This window comes from Leptonotus elevatus, chromosome 5 (assembly GCF_054856555.1).
Source record: "Leptonotus elevatus isolate MCC_2025b chromosome 5, RoL_Lele_1.0, whole genome shotgun sequence".
Classification (NCBI taxonomy): Eukaryota; Metazoa; Chordata; class Actinopteri; order Syngnathiformes; family Syngnathidae; genus Leptonotus; species Leptonotus elevatus.
In genome coordinates this window covers 11,995,167-12,010,744 of record NC_141243.1, presented here as the reverse complement: position 1 = coordinate 12,010,744, position 15,578 = coordinate 11,995,167, and the positions used below count along the sequence as shown (strand labels likewise).

At 38.6% G+C, this 15,578-nt stretch overlaps 1 protein-coding gene across 6 annotated transcripts in view; it reads right to left on the bottom strand.

Annotated features, from left to right (window-relative positions):
• The window catches only part of pde4d (phosphodiesterase 4D, cAMP-specific), a 153,998-nt gene that overhangs the window by 28,558 nt on the left and 109,862 nt on the right, over positions 1 to 15,578 (bottom strand). The window contains exon 1 of one of the 6 annotated variants that reach the window (XM_086077094.1): positions 14,513 to 14,640. The exons of 4 other annotated variants lie outside the window; for them this stretch is intronic. In XM_086077094.1, the coding sequence (XP_085933220.1) occupies positions 14,513 to 14,640 (128 nt within the window). Of the gene's footprint in view, positions 1 to 6,782; positions 6,863 to 14,512; positions 14,641 to 15,578 lie in introns of those variants that run through there. One more of the 6 variants, XM_086077091.1, reaches the window with a different exon arrangement.

Below are 15,578 nucleotides of genomic sequence, written 5' to 3'. Positions count from 1 at the left end.
GACTAAACACCCCAACTCAACTTTGATAGAGTAACAACGCGTGCTTAGGGAAAAATGCTAAAAAGTATGTGTTAAGTTCAATCCTTTTAACAGTGTTGAAATCATTAAATGTGGACGTTATCTGTGTATGTGCGTCACAATGAACACACACACACGAACACGGGTCATGCCAGAAACCCCCCCGCCCCCCAACAACTTCAACACTGGGCTCTAACCCTCTGTTGTCTGGGTAGCAGCAGCTAAGTGAGTGTCAGCTTTGGCTGGTGAGGAAAGGGCAATCGAATTGTCCTCCATCTCCCTCTCACACTCACACACCAATACATGCATGCGCGTGCACGCAGCCAGTATGACTCCAGTAACTCCTTGTTTGTGTTGACGGGACATCACTGGCATCTCTGTACCAGATTCCTCACACCCCCACATGTCATATTTGGTATCAGGCAGGAAAATAAAACCACACATGTACACACGCACGCAACATTTACACTGTCTAAAAAAAAAAAAAAAAGTGGCATTTTTACACCTCTTTTCCTGCATGTTGCTGTTTTGTATATTAGGATTCCGGCTTCTGAGGTAGTTTCAGATGACCTTGTTGCATTGCCTGTAAAAGGTGGCATTATTGCGCCTCTTAAATGTGTGGCTGTTCTGGATGAACGATAGTGATCCTTAATGGTGGGACTCCGCAGCTATTTTTCACTTTTGAACGAATATATATATATATATATATATATATATATATATATATATATATATATTAGGGGTGTGAATTGCCTAGTACCTGGTGATTCAATTCGTATCACGATTCATAGGTCACGATTCGATACCGATTAATCCCGATACGAATCTATAAATTGATTATTGCGGGGTTTTTTAAACTCAAATTTAGGAAATGCTAATCAGTAAACTTGTACATGTACACTAAGATTTGCATAAAATTTTATTTATTTATCTGAACATTCAGGCTTATAACGGAGCCACTGCATTTAACAAACAGGTTGCAGTCGGTTTCATGTCTGAACAGCACTGAAATAAAATGTTAAGGCTTAATGTTCCATTAATATAAAATTTTTCCATGCTTAATGTGTGAATCCTAGCTCTAAGTAAGACGTTTTGTCGAATATTCCCATAAAAAATTGAGGTTTAAAAATCTATTTGAGAATTGCGCGCTGTAATATCGCGATTACATTGCCAAATCGATTTTTTCTAACAACCCTAATATATATATATATATATATTTCCCCCTGCGTTGTGATTTTGTGTAAATGGCTCTGACATGAATTAGGGGGGCAAAGTTCATTCTGAAATTTTCCAACTCCAGAAGTCGGATCAGAAACCTTTTTTACACTGCTTGTCAAATCTGACATTTATTATTATTATTATTATTATATTTATTTATTTTTGCTGTCCTGACCATGTTACAGTTTAAAAGCACCTACCGGAACGTGTGGGTGAGATTCTACCTTTGGAGATGGAATCCCCTGTACATGTGTACATTTTCCCACATTTTTAACAATTTATTGCTTTCCAAACGCGTCTGCTTAAAGTCGCTTTTAATGTTTCATGTTTAGTATTATGAATGCTTAGTTTTGTACAGATTTTATTATTGCCATTGATCGTTTGGACTCTGTGAAGCATCTTTGTGTATCTTGAAAAGCGCTATACAAAATACATTTATTAATAATAATGATCATATTATTATTATTAGTAGTATTATGAAAAGGTTATATGCATCACAAGCCTGTTTCATAATACACGAAAAGTCACTTTTTTTCCTCCCTCATCTCTCTCTGGTATAAATTACTTTTCTTCTTTTTTCCCCCCCATTTGGAGTGTGTGTGTGTGGCAAGAGACACACCCTTTCTGGGAATGTCTTTTTGAGGTATTGCACACCAGCTCTGACATCACTCATAGGAGGAAGGCCTTCTTTTCTTCTGGCCTCTGACGCAAAGCTCTTCCACATTTCCCAACAAGGAGAAACCAGAAAGGACAACTTTGAAGAGTCAGCAGATTCCAGATACGCTTTTAATCTGCCTTTGCGATAAAACAATATGTCTCATTGCGGACAGTAACTTGTCCAAAGATGGAAGGTCGAGCTTCAACAGCCCATACATAGCGAACGCGCTAGACACACTGCAAGGAGCAATAATGCTTCCCACGCGAGTCAGGTTGCGTGCTTGAATGTCAGAAAACTTCACTGACACCGACTCCTCCTCGCACTACACAAACAGTGTGAGATTAAACTTGCAGAAGATCACTGGACACTACATTAGGTTCGTAAAAGAAGACAATTTGACTTTACAAAGACACTGTCGGAGGTTTTTTTTTTTATTAACAAAAGGTGGTTTATCGTGACTGTCATTTGTTAACTTTCTACCACAGTTCCAATGTTATTTACATACATTAGAGTGCCATATTAGACACAGCGGTCACAGCATGATGCAGAACGAATCGACATCGCTGCAAACTACACTCAAAATAGTGACCCCTTCACTCGTTCACTCCCAGCCATTTTCACTGAAGCTACCCCCTTCGCTCCAGGCTGTTTTACTGGATTCTGACTGATTTTGCAAGGCCCACAGAATATTGTGTTCTATTGCTATAAAACATGTAACCTACCAAAAGAAAGACTAGCCTCTTCTTTCATCAGGAAAAAAGGATATTTCTATCGGTTTCCGTTTTGCAGCAATTACCATTAGAATGTAGCTATAGCTTCATCATTATTTACAAATCCGTTTAGAACTGTGGGTGAATTAGCTTTTTTTCAACATGGCCCTAGTTGATCTCTTATACTCTGCTTACACCTGCTCTAGCATACATTTAAAAAAAAGTATAACTACGTCTTTGGGACACTTTAAAAAACATTTAAAATAAAACGTATTTATTCATTTTTGGGAGCAAATGAGTTAAGGATGTAACATTATGCAGTGCGGCACAAAGGTTGAACTGAATTAATAGACATAACAAATGAGGCTCCTTGGGCAAAGTACGGCCCGGGGGCCACATATAGCACGCTCTGTATAAGAGTCTTTGTATTTTTTTGTTAATTATACGTATCATTTTGTATTCATTTTATTACGTCATATTAATTAAATGATTTATAGAATAAGAATGAATGGTTATGTTAGTGTTGTATACTTGGCCCATAAACATCAAAAGTGAACACAAAATGTTTGCCCAACCCACTTTAGCCACACAGCAGCTCTCTAATCAAATACGCACAATGCAGGCCAGAAAAAAAATAGTGCAATGCAAAATGAAATTTCCAGTAGCACTTAAACAGACCATGTAACCAAAGCAATAAATAACCAATGCCATGGTTGCTTTCTAATTCAAGATTCAGTGACTGTGAGAGACTGTGCCACCGTATTTTTTTTTATTTATTTCATCAAGTCACCCATTTTCTTTATTTTGAGACTTTCATTCATTTGAAAATATATTGCTAGCAGTTTGAAGTTTCAAAGTCACTAAACCTGTTCCCATTCAAATAAACAATAAGCAGCTTTTGTTTATTCCGTGACCTTAAAACCAAAGTTCAAAACGGTAATTTTTGGCATTCCGGTGCACGCATGATAAACACAAAAGTGCCAATTACATTTATATTGGATCTCATTGGGTGCTAAGATGCCTTTACTGTACTTCAGCGATCTTCCCTTATTTACACACAAACGCCAATGGTGACGTTGACGTAGAGCAAATTAGCATACACGCGAAGAGTAGCCAATTGTGTCATCCTGGTCCATCTGGTTTGTCTTGTTCTGCCAAACGGAGCGTAAAAAGAAAAGTGGTCGTCTTTACGCCAACTTTCAATGCTCCATTCAGATGAGCCGTTCAGTCGTGACATGCGTGCAAATAAAGGTCACGCACTCAACCAGTTCTGCTAGTCTGCCACTGGGAATCCAAAGACTCCGGCTAATACAAAACAGGCCCTGCACATGCGAGCGACATTATCGCTCAGTCAGGTCATGACAGACAAATTCCAGATGAATGCGCTTCAAGTCAAAGTCAGACATTCACGTTATTCCACGCTTAAGCTCAGCATCCTGGTTTTTTTTTGTTTTTGTTTTTTTTAAGCGGGGGAGAGGTGTGAGAATGCTGGTTGATATTTATTTAGGGATTGGATCTTGGTATGGCTCTGAAAAAAAAAAGTGGAAGATCTCGATATTTTTTATTACCACATGGGAAAAAATTAAATATAAAAATGAATGAAACCATGCCTTCTTGTTAACCACTTGAAGTCCTGACACGGACACCCCATAAACACCCAATATGATTTGATGAGAGTATGCAGTTCTAATTAGGAAACTGCACAAAAAAAGTTAATTAGCAGCACATGAGGTTGAAAGTTGACGGAAATTTTTCTCAAATGCGCTGCAGTGAGCAAAAATCGACCCCACTTCCCCCACAAACCTGCTATTATGTCAAAGCCAAAAAGGTAAGCAGAGCTGCAATGAGGTGCGTGAACATGAGAGTTATTGTCCTGAATTGCAAAAATAAACATAAAAAATACACAAGCCGACTTTTGGGGGAACAATTGGACCAAATTGGAAAGTTAACCAGCATTTGACTTTATTGTTTCCACTTTAGTACTCAATTCAACGTAAACAAACATCAGCTCTGTAGTGGTATTGAGGCAGATGTATCGGCTCCACATGCAAAATCACACACGCGCACACACACTACAAAAGATTACAAGCCCAGTAAAGTGCTGTCTTATCTTAAAAGACAAAGCCAAACTATCACCCACGCCCATCAGCGCTACTTGCATATCTCACTTGAATATTAAGTGATAACAACAATGAGTGAGATTCCACTGATGAAAGGAGCTCGATAAAAAACGATTCGATGATTTATTTCCAGCGCTGCCTGACGATGTGACAGTGGAAGAGAGAGCATATTTACTGGGCGCCCTCCCGGCGAGCAAGCGACAGGAGGACAATCCGTCAGAGGGAAAAGAGAGCTGACAGCGAAGGACGAGTGGAGACAGGACGAGGGCAGGGCAGGTTGCGCCTCGGGCTACGTCTTTGTTCATCAAAAAGATACTACTTCCTTGTAGGACAAATGGAGATGGTGAAAAACCTGAAGTCTTGCCTATGGCCAAATGGGGGTGCTGCCGCTGATAAATAAAACTTGGATATTTGGAAGTCCATCCATTTACTACAGCGCTTGACCTCGGGGGGTGGGGGTCACATGTGGAGCCAAGCTGATTTTGGGCGAGAGACAGGACTGGTCGCCAATCAATTAGCAGGAGGCACATATAGACAAACGACCATTTATACTCATACTCAAACCTATGAAGAAGAATAGATTCTAAAATTATGCTACTGATCTCTAAAATCACTGAATGCCTTAGGCAATTCATATATATTGCAAATACAACGCTCATTGAAGATAAACACAGTAGGGTTTCTGAGGTCAAACGAAGGTCAATTGGTGGAGCCCAGAGTTCAAAGCAAACATGGTGCATCGGCATTTAGCTGTTATGCTGGACACAAAGCGAATAAGATGAGAGTTAGTCCCAAATGTAGACGCTTTAAAAAAAAAAGTGTAAATGCTTTTAAATCAAAGTTAAAAGCTATGCCCCTCCCCCACGGCAATCAATGATTAAGGTCTTTTAGAGCATTTCTAGAATCAAATTTTCCAAAATCATGCTCTTGCACTGTACCTTCTTTTAGGAATTTCAGTAAATTTTGTATTTCTTTACGTCGCTTTTAATGCGAATCTGAATCATATTTATTGGCAAAGTATGTAAATGTACACAAGAAATGTGTCAACAGTCACAACCCGTGCGGGAAACATAAAAAACAACAATGATCAACAGAAGGAAAGCCTGGCAGTTTGCTAGTTAGGGCCCTGAGTTTCTTCAATGGAAAAAATTAAGGAATTGCCTTTTTTTATTTTTTTCCTCTTCCTCTGTTTTTCAAACGTCTTATATATATTTTTTTGCCTCTAAAAGTTGGTTTGTAACTTTATGTATGAAATGTGCTATATAAATAAAGCTGCCTTACACTGTAGGACTTCAGGAATAAATGGCTGCGTAATATGAGTCCAGAGTTAGTAACGGCATATCTGAGTGCCCCCAAGATTCATACATACGTCAGAAAAGCAGACAACAAGCAATAATACCTCATAACGGTAATGTTTTGAATTTTGATTTTCTTCATCTTAAAAATTCTCGGCTGTTGGCCATAGCATGAATTTTATCCATGAGGAGACTAAGGGCCATGCAACAAAGTGGAGACTGTGAAGCAAAAATATGGCTAGGGCTAGCTGAAGTTAGCTTGTGCGTTTATTAAGACCCGCAAAACCCATACGGCCTCTACACAGACCAGAAAAGTTAACCGCAGGCACTACAAATTGTATCTGCTCATTGCAATAAAATTCTTGAGTTTAAAAAGTTTGTTAACCCTAAAATATCAACTTTGACATTTTAATGACAAAACATTAAGGCTTTATTTTTTTTATTTGTAGGCGACAGTGAGAAAGATATCCGATAGGAGTGTAAGGGCTGCCGCAGCCAAGCGGAGACTGAGGGGTATAATACGGCGAGGGTTAGCATAGGATGGATGTAAACCAACAGGAGGTAAAACTCAAACAGGAAGGAAGGAATGGTGAACAATAGCATGACTGACACACACACACACACACACACACACACACACACACACACACACACACACACACACACACACACACACACACACACACACACACACACACACACACACACACACACACACACACACACACACGACAGGATGAAGATTGCAAATATTTCCATTTACCATATTCCTTCAGTGTTCTTCAGCGAGCTGGTGGAGCGCGACCTTGGCTTTAGAATGATACTCATTTTCTCACGTTCCCGTCCGCATCCACTTGCGCGGCTTACACACACGCACATAGAAACACACACGCACACATACATACACACTTGAGGGCCACCTGGACCTCGAGTCCTGATTGCTCCCTCCGATCAAGTATTCCAGAGGATTCCCGACTCCTGGACGGTCTCGTTTGTAATCCGGACAACTTCCTGGGTTCGGCTAGCCCCCACTCGGCACCCTCGACCCCTCACCCGGGTGGAAGAGTTACATGACTCTTCACGCTCTCTCTGCCTCACTCCACAGCTGCAGCTTGGCGTTTGAGTGCGAGTGGGAGGAGTTGTTTTGGTCATAGTAATTCCTTAAAGGGCGGGACTTGTTTTCACTCCTCGCTGCCTTCAGGGCAGCCTTTACAATCTCACGCGTCAATCACCCACGATGCCTCGGTAACCTCAAACCGACGGCTACAATGCCAGGAGAAGAGGCTGGGGACCCTGTGTGTTTTGGCTTAGAAAATGTGAGGGAGTGGATGAATACTGACATTTTGATTAGTGACCTATCATAAAAAAAAACTCATTCCAACACTACTGCTGGCCAGGGTTTGGTGACAAATTTAATTCAAGAGGAAACTAAGAGGAGACAGTAACACAGCAGCAGCCGGGGAAAAGCCAGAGTTAGTGCGTGTGCTTATTTGGAAGCATACGGAACTACAGTGCTAGGGAATATAACAGCAGAATCTTTATATCTAAAACAAACAGATGTGTGTCCTTTTGTCTCAAACCATATAAATTATTACTTTTGGAGCCCAGCTCGCACTTGGATGCAATATAAAACCACAAATGCATAGATCACAGAATCCCAATGCATTCCAAAGGGAATCTTCTGGACTTTCTCTTGGATTTGAAGTATAAGAAAGCAAGATAAGATAATAAGATAATACCCAAAATAGAGCAGGAAGTCTGTCATTTTTCTTAAGTCAACCATCTTGAGCAAATTCCAGGACTCGGATTTGGACAAAGTGTTTGAATGAGCCAGTCAGAAGTGGGTTTCTTCAACCAGTGTTTCCCAAACGTTATTGAGTCAGGAGACACGACAACACGGCGCAGACAAAGTGAGAAAGCCAACTTCAAAAGAAAATATTCCCAATCAGTGATTCACGGACATTCATGGCAGCACGTGATAGCGTGGCGGCTAACTTGTCTGAGCCCAGTTAAAGTTTAAGTTGCCATCACAAACTGTTGCCACCGACATCAACAAAACGTCATCCTAAAATCAGGTTCAATCGCTAATAAAAAATGCTAGCAAAAAAAAACTACTTAATTACATTGACATTGTAAAATGCAGTGTCTGTTCTCAGCGTTAGCGGCTAATGGATAGCAGCTAGCCGCTAATATAGGCTGGCAAGAACAAAGGCAGTTCAATAGGCAAAAATGACTGTAAACTTTCATGCTGACAGCCTGACAAAGTTGCAGTTGCTACAGATCTTTTTTTTTTTTCTTCTTTTCTCTAACAAACCAGACTTACTCAAATGTGCTGTTTAGCAAAATTCAGGAAAATATTGACGATTATATAAACTTAAATTATATATATATGTTTATTATTAAGTGTATTCATAATTGCAGCTCTTTATCCAAGCAAAAAAAGTAGATATATTTTATTTAAATATTTAATTTTTCGATAGTTTTCAGTCAGACATCCAAATATGCTTGGGGATATTCTCATTCATCCATGTCAGTTCTTTCTCAAGGTGTTAAATTGATTTCAACTGGACCAAAACATTCGATAGCTGCAGCCCTAGAATTCGCCATAAAAAAAGGACCATAAGGACTCATTCATTGCTGCTTTTGTTTTTCGAATTGCATAGCGGGTCGACTCAAACGCTCTCGGCTATGTTCCCTACCTTCATCATTCAAAACCGTATGATTAGACTGTGGTTGTTATATACAGACAAAAAAGACAACCAACACCAAGATGCCCCGAGGTCAACTTAAAAGCAACCTTGAACATTTCCACTGACTGGAGACGTAAGCGACGGCAGAGCGACATCAGTCAACGCAAGGTTCCTTTTTTGTTCGCAGCAAGCACGGCGTACATGAAAGACATGCAGATGGAAAAGTGTCCATCTGCAGTCCCATTCAAGCCAAAACAAACGGCCTGCCGGACCCTTTTGACTGATAATACCGCGGTCATCCACTCCAATCGCACGCACGGGCTTTCATGTCAAGAAAGGAGGGCGGCGACGGCAGAGGCGGCGGCCTTGAGGTGAACGCAGGATGCTAATGCTGCGGCGTGCGTGCGCACATATGCCGATTTGCTCGCAGGCACAAACGTGTACGCATGACGTGCGAGGGTCATCACAGACACACACAACGTAATAGTGAAACAAACTCACTTGGCAAAGTTGCTGCAATACAGCAAATATAAAAACACACTCTTTTGAACTATATATCCCATTATACTGTAAATCCTATTTAACCCTATAAAGCCAATCATATATACAAGACATTTTGAGCCCTCTATTTGAGTATAATATTTTTCCCATTATATGCGCAGATAATCCATTAGAGGGCAATATCGCCCAGTTGATGGCTTTTCCAGCGACCTTGCAAGATCGCCCCAAATGAGAAAGGAGAGACACCTATAACTTACAGTTTTTCTCTATAGGTTTGGCACATTTCTTGAAACTGAGATGACATTTTCAAAATACCATGGACAAATCCCAAAACTACCTTACAATTGGTGCCAACTGAATGGCATTTCTCATTGCTTTCATCAAATTGCCAATGTCTTACTTAGTATGTGTCTCAATTGCCTCCGTGGATCTGTGCAAATGGTTGGGTACATTTAGTCTACAGTTAGCACACGGTGCCCACATTTAGCACATGAATAGATCTCGCTGATCGAACTATATGTTACTGTAAAATATTTGTTTCCCCTTCAGTTTTATATATAATTTTATTTTGTTAGCTGTTGTGAGAAAACGTTTAATGATTTTGACTTGTGGTGCTCACAGAATACCAAAGGGATGATGCGTTTTGGGAGCACTGACTACTTGTATGACATAGAAATTTGATCTTGACACATAGGTGAGCAGTTTTGCAGATGATCCAAAGAGTTGTGCAAAATCATCCAAGTTCTTTTTGGCAAAAGAGCTAAGTGAATGCAGATGAGCCAAAGCAATTGAGAAGGATCTTTGCAGTTGTGACTGTACCGACTCTTTGTTTGGGAAAGGAACTTGGAGTGAAGCATGTGTGAGCAGTTTTGGGATAGAGATATGTGCTTTTGCTAATGAACTGATAGGTTGTGCACAAATGTAAGTCTGTTTGGCCAAATGAGTTTGCACTTTTGAAAATGTCATCTCAGTTTCAAAGAAATGTGCCAAACATATGGAGAAAAACTGTAATATTAATAGTGAGAAATGTTTTTTGGAAATACCAATATGTTTGATATGTTTATTATTATATATTTGACAGTTATAAATGTAAGAATTTAAAGCATTGTGACCGGATGTAACAAATATGACACAAATCAAGTAATATGTGGAAGTTGATTTAAAAAAAAAGAGACAAAAACGTTTTGTTTGTTTGTTCAAAAGGACCAATAAATACTCTATTTACAAAGAATCATAATTTTCTCTTATATATTTAATGGTTCAGGTTTTATATCAAATGCTAAAACAATGCTGAATAGAATCTAAACTGCTGTATTTATACTGAATGGTACACTAGCTTTTAACTCATTCACTGCCATTGACGACTATAGACATAACAAAATCATGTGAACTATTTCTATTAGTTAAAACAATTTTTCATTTCATTTAATTTTTTATGAAAACCTATATTTTTTAAATTGTACATTAATAACAGATATACAATTATCATGCAATTAATTATGATTAAACACCCTTATTTTTAATATATATTTTTTAATTAGGCCCGTCAGGCGATCACATTTTTTTTTTTAAATCACAAATTTTATATCTGTTCTAAATTTACAATACATTTTTTTTCTAGGTTTTCATACTCTTGTTAGCAAAAGTGGATTTTTTTTAAACTAATAAAAATAGTTAAAATACATTTTTGACGTCTATAGCCATCAATGGCAGTGAATGAGTTAAGGACATTTTCATTTTTTGCATACATGTCTCAGCACACCATAAAGTGCTGTGTGACATGTAGACAACATTTTCAAACTCAAATTCACATCCTGTTTTCCAATATAGTGTTTTCCCTTAAAGCTGCAATATGGAACTTTTTCCCCCAAAAATAACTTTACAGTAAGCTTTTTATTTGATCATTTATGACTGAAATGCCTTCTAATTAGTAGATTAACACATTAGCTGCTCACAATGGGTACTCCTGCAAGCTTTTGACCGATAGTTTTCAGACTGGAATCGCGTTTCCCGCGCCCTGTCTGCAGATGTGACATAATGTGCTGGTGTGTATGTGAAGAATAGTATGTGCAGTTTCATTTTTCGTCAGCAGGTGGCAGTAGCGATTCGAAATGGAATATTCTACGTTCAGTAGCTTTAAGAATACTTTAAATTAATGTTTGTTTGCTCTCATCTTTTTGCCGTTTATTTATTTAAAAAAAAACATGTTACGGAAGAGCCTTTAGTTGTTTTGCCTGTCACTAAGTAATACTTAACTTTAAAAAAATTGTAACAGAATAACCATTATATATTATAAATTAACAACAAGAAAACAAATATCCACACCATGGATATTAATAACGCAAGTCAAAGACAAAATTATATTCAAGCTCAGTGAGGCTGTTTCAAAAAGCTCCAAAAATATTTAAGCCACAAATATTCATAACAAGTAATAATTAGATCAACAATAAATAACTAATAATAATGCCAGTAAATGATCAATAATGAAATGAGCATGGTTAATAACCCTAAAGGTCCCTCATAGGTAAAATCTTGCCCATCCTGATGTACAAGACAGCCACCTAGTGCCGATTGTTGTGTAAGTGCAGCATCAACCCGGCCATAAAAGAGCAGCAGCGCACATTTAAGTGACAAACATCACTTGACAAAATCATTGATTTTGTTTAAGGTGGAAAAAAGAGAAAACAGTGTACGGTCCCCGTAGAGAAAGCGCTCCGGGTAAACACTGATATAGCACTAAACGAAGCAGAGCACAGATGGCTCAGGCGTGCTATTGACAAGGCTCCATCCATATCTATAAGTCTACACACGCATTATCTTAAGTTCATAATATGCAAATACACCACACACACGTTAAAAAAAAAAAGCCACGTACAATCGAAATCCATATTTCACATGTATACATCTGGGTTGTTTTTTTATTTTATTTGTTCACTCAGGTCACTGAGTGTACGCTTCTGGCAGAAATATGGCGGCATGATAATGGACCTAATAAGGTCTTAAAATTTGCTGTGCGGGGCCTTAATGGACGCAGAGTGCTCGGATTATGAGCAGTGCGCCTGAACACCTTGATTGAGCGTTCGTTCGCCGTTAACCTTGTTGTCTGAAAAAGCTCGAATGAGGAATATGGCGCACGCAAGATGCTGCAACAGGGGCAGGCAATCGCCCCCGGGCATCCAGCTGAAGCTATTTATCAATGCTTTATACCATACGAACTAACATAATACGATTCCTAAATTGGAGCGCATGTTTACATTTGTATGGCTTACTTAGTGTCTTGATGAAATGACCAATGCAGCTGTGTAGTTAGTGGGTGCGTGTATTTTGCTCAACCGCCTCATCAAGTGCAGCTGGTGGGGCACCAGTTTGCTTGTCACAAAAAAATAAAAATAAATACACTCATTAGACTTCTATTTGAAGTAGAAATGTTTGCCGATGCCAGTACGAGTACTCAACTCTTGAGTTGTCACCGATACCGATACCAAGTACCGATACCAGTAGTATGTTTGATGCATTTAAAAAAGACAACAACAAAAATGACAGATAAGTATCCCAATAGAGCATTTGTCCATAAAATTATATGAAATTAATGTCAATTTTCCATTCTTCAAATTTCTACTTCCTGATCAAAGGCTGGGTATCGGTACTTGGCATCAGTGCTTTTTGGGACAAAGGTGCACGGGTGCAGACGAACAGAATGTGTCTGTCGGCAGTAATGTCTTAATTTGGCTGATCGATCAATGATGTCATTGATCAGTTCAGTGAAATAAAAAATGACGTTATTTTTTGAAGATTTAAAAAAAAAAATAGATATATTGCTCCATCTTCTGATTTAATTGATGATTGGTTATCTTTTATTTTATTTTTTTTACAAACTCGATTGGTAATTGGTAGAAAAATCCAATAATGACACTAAAAATTGTTACATTGTGCAATTCAAATCTAAGCTATTGCTGATCCATTTGGCAAGATTTTTGTACCTCAGGATTACTTCATGACAGTTAAAAATTTAGTAAATGAAAAATCAGCTTTTCTCCTTTTCAGTCGATACTGATCAGCTGTAAATGATGTGACCGCCTCGATTTCTGATCACATGATCATAGTGGGAGAACTCTATGTGAATACTCGCACAGGGCCCCATAAAAACAATAACAGTTTTAAAGAAAGATCCCTTATATAGCATTTTCCCTTAACTCATTCACTGCCACTGACGGCAATAGACGTCAAAAAATCATTTGAACTATTTCTATTAGTTTAACATTTTTCCACTTTTGTTAACAATAGTATGAAAACCTAGATTATTATTATTTTTTTTAGAAATACAGATATAAAATGTGTGATTAATTAAACATTTTAATTGACTGACGCGACGTAAAGATTATGAAAAATTCGGGGCGTCAGGCGATTACAATTTTTAATCGTAATTAATCGCATGACTTCACTAGTTAACTCACAATTAATCACAAATTTTATATCTGTTCTAAATGTACAATAAAAAATATAGGTTTTCATACTCTTGTTAACAAAAGCAGATTTTTTTTTAAACTAATAGAAATAGTTCAAATGAATTTTTGACGTCTACAGCCGTCAACGGCAGTGAATGAGTTAATACTGCATGAAATTAATGACAATTTTCTTTCCAGGTATCGTACGCTCCTAAAAATAATTGGGTCAAAAATAACCCAACTATGGGTCAAATATGGACCGATCCTCTACTTGGGTCGTTTTGACCCAACTTTGAGTCAAGAAATGGGTCTTTTGGCGTAAAGCAACTTTACTTGGGTCAAAAAATTGAGTAATGTTCTATAAAACAACCCAGAAAGTTGGGTCAAATTAACCCATTAAGTGGATCGGTCCATTTTTGATAATAATTGGGTTACTTTTGACCCAACTGTTTGTAGAGTGTATCGGCCCGGTTACATGGTATCAGTACTCGCCCATCAATAGCTTTATGTCAATTATTCAATAAAATAAACAATATCGTTGTTTATCCATCACCTCATCTTAACATCTTATTTTTTTTGGGTGTCCTCCATTGACCTTTTTGTTTGGGGCCCCCAAGAGATCAAAAACGCCTCTACACACAGGCACACAGACACACACGCACACACACGCACACGCGCACACACAGATCCAGAGAGTAAACAGTGATAGACTACAGCAGGTGGAGCAACTCAACAGATACTCAGTCATAGGCATGCAAACAAAGCACGCGCTTCAAGTTCATGCTGACTTTCTGGATCTCACACAAACTTTTCTCAACTCCTTTCAGCCAAGCCGTCTGTCTGTCTCCCTTGCGTACCCTCTCCTGCCGCGAGGTTTGATGTCGATGGGCTTGTTGGTGGCGTAGGGCGAGCCGTTGGAGCAGGCGTGGCGGTAGCGCGCTATCCTCTCCAGCGACAGGTTCTCGGAGTTGACCGGTAAACTCATCTCCAACAAGGGCGGGGATCAGGGGGCGGGGGAGGGTGGGAGCCGGGTACGAAAAGCCAAGCGAGCGCGGCGGGTACCGCCGAGGCTTCGGCGGCGAGGGTTAGTGAAAAGAGGAGAAGAAGAGCGGAGTGTGGAGAGCGAGGGAGGCGGGTGGGTGTGACTTGGGAGTAAAAAAGATGATAGAGGGAGAGAGAGCGAGGGATGCAATAGGAGGGGGCAAAGTGCAAATGCAGAGCAAACTAATTTATCATATCTGCCAGCTCATAATCAAGTATGTTTTCAAGTAATGCTGCATGCGGTCCTGCAAGTCCCGTCGACCATAAATTACACTCACCGTCTGCCTTTTATTTGTCAAACTGTTTTGACAGTTAACAGCTGAGTGGACATTATTATTGGAAGCTCATGTTTTTTCTTTTGTTTTTATGTTTATGAAAAAAAAACCTATTCAAATGAAATGCTTTTGTTTGTCTTGTAGTAGACAGTTTGTTCCCCCCCTGAGTGCTGTAAGACGTAAAAAGTTGCCTATTTTGAGAAAAAAATCGTAGTGTGACAATAAATTCACGTTTTTTGGGGAGAAAAAAAAAACATGTTAAAAGAGTAAGTAATGTGGAGTCTGGGGAGAACAGACAGGACTGTTCTTAGTAATAGACATATTTTAACAAGTGAATTTCAAAAATATTACTTTATTTTTTTTATATTTCAACTTGTATTCTGGAACAATAATTAATAATAACGTTTAGAGATGTTCAATACCACTTTTTTTTTCAGACCAATACGATTCCGACTCAAGTTATTTATACAGATGCCATTAGTAGTACGTTTGATACATAAAATAAAACTTTGATTTCTAAACTTCATTACTAATGGAGCATAATTGTAAAAAAAAAAAAATAAAAAAAAAAATAAGATATATTAACTAGACATTATAAATCCTTAAA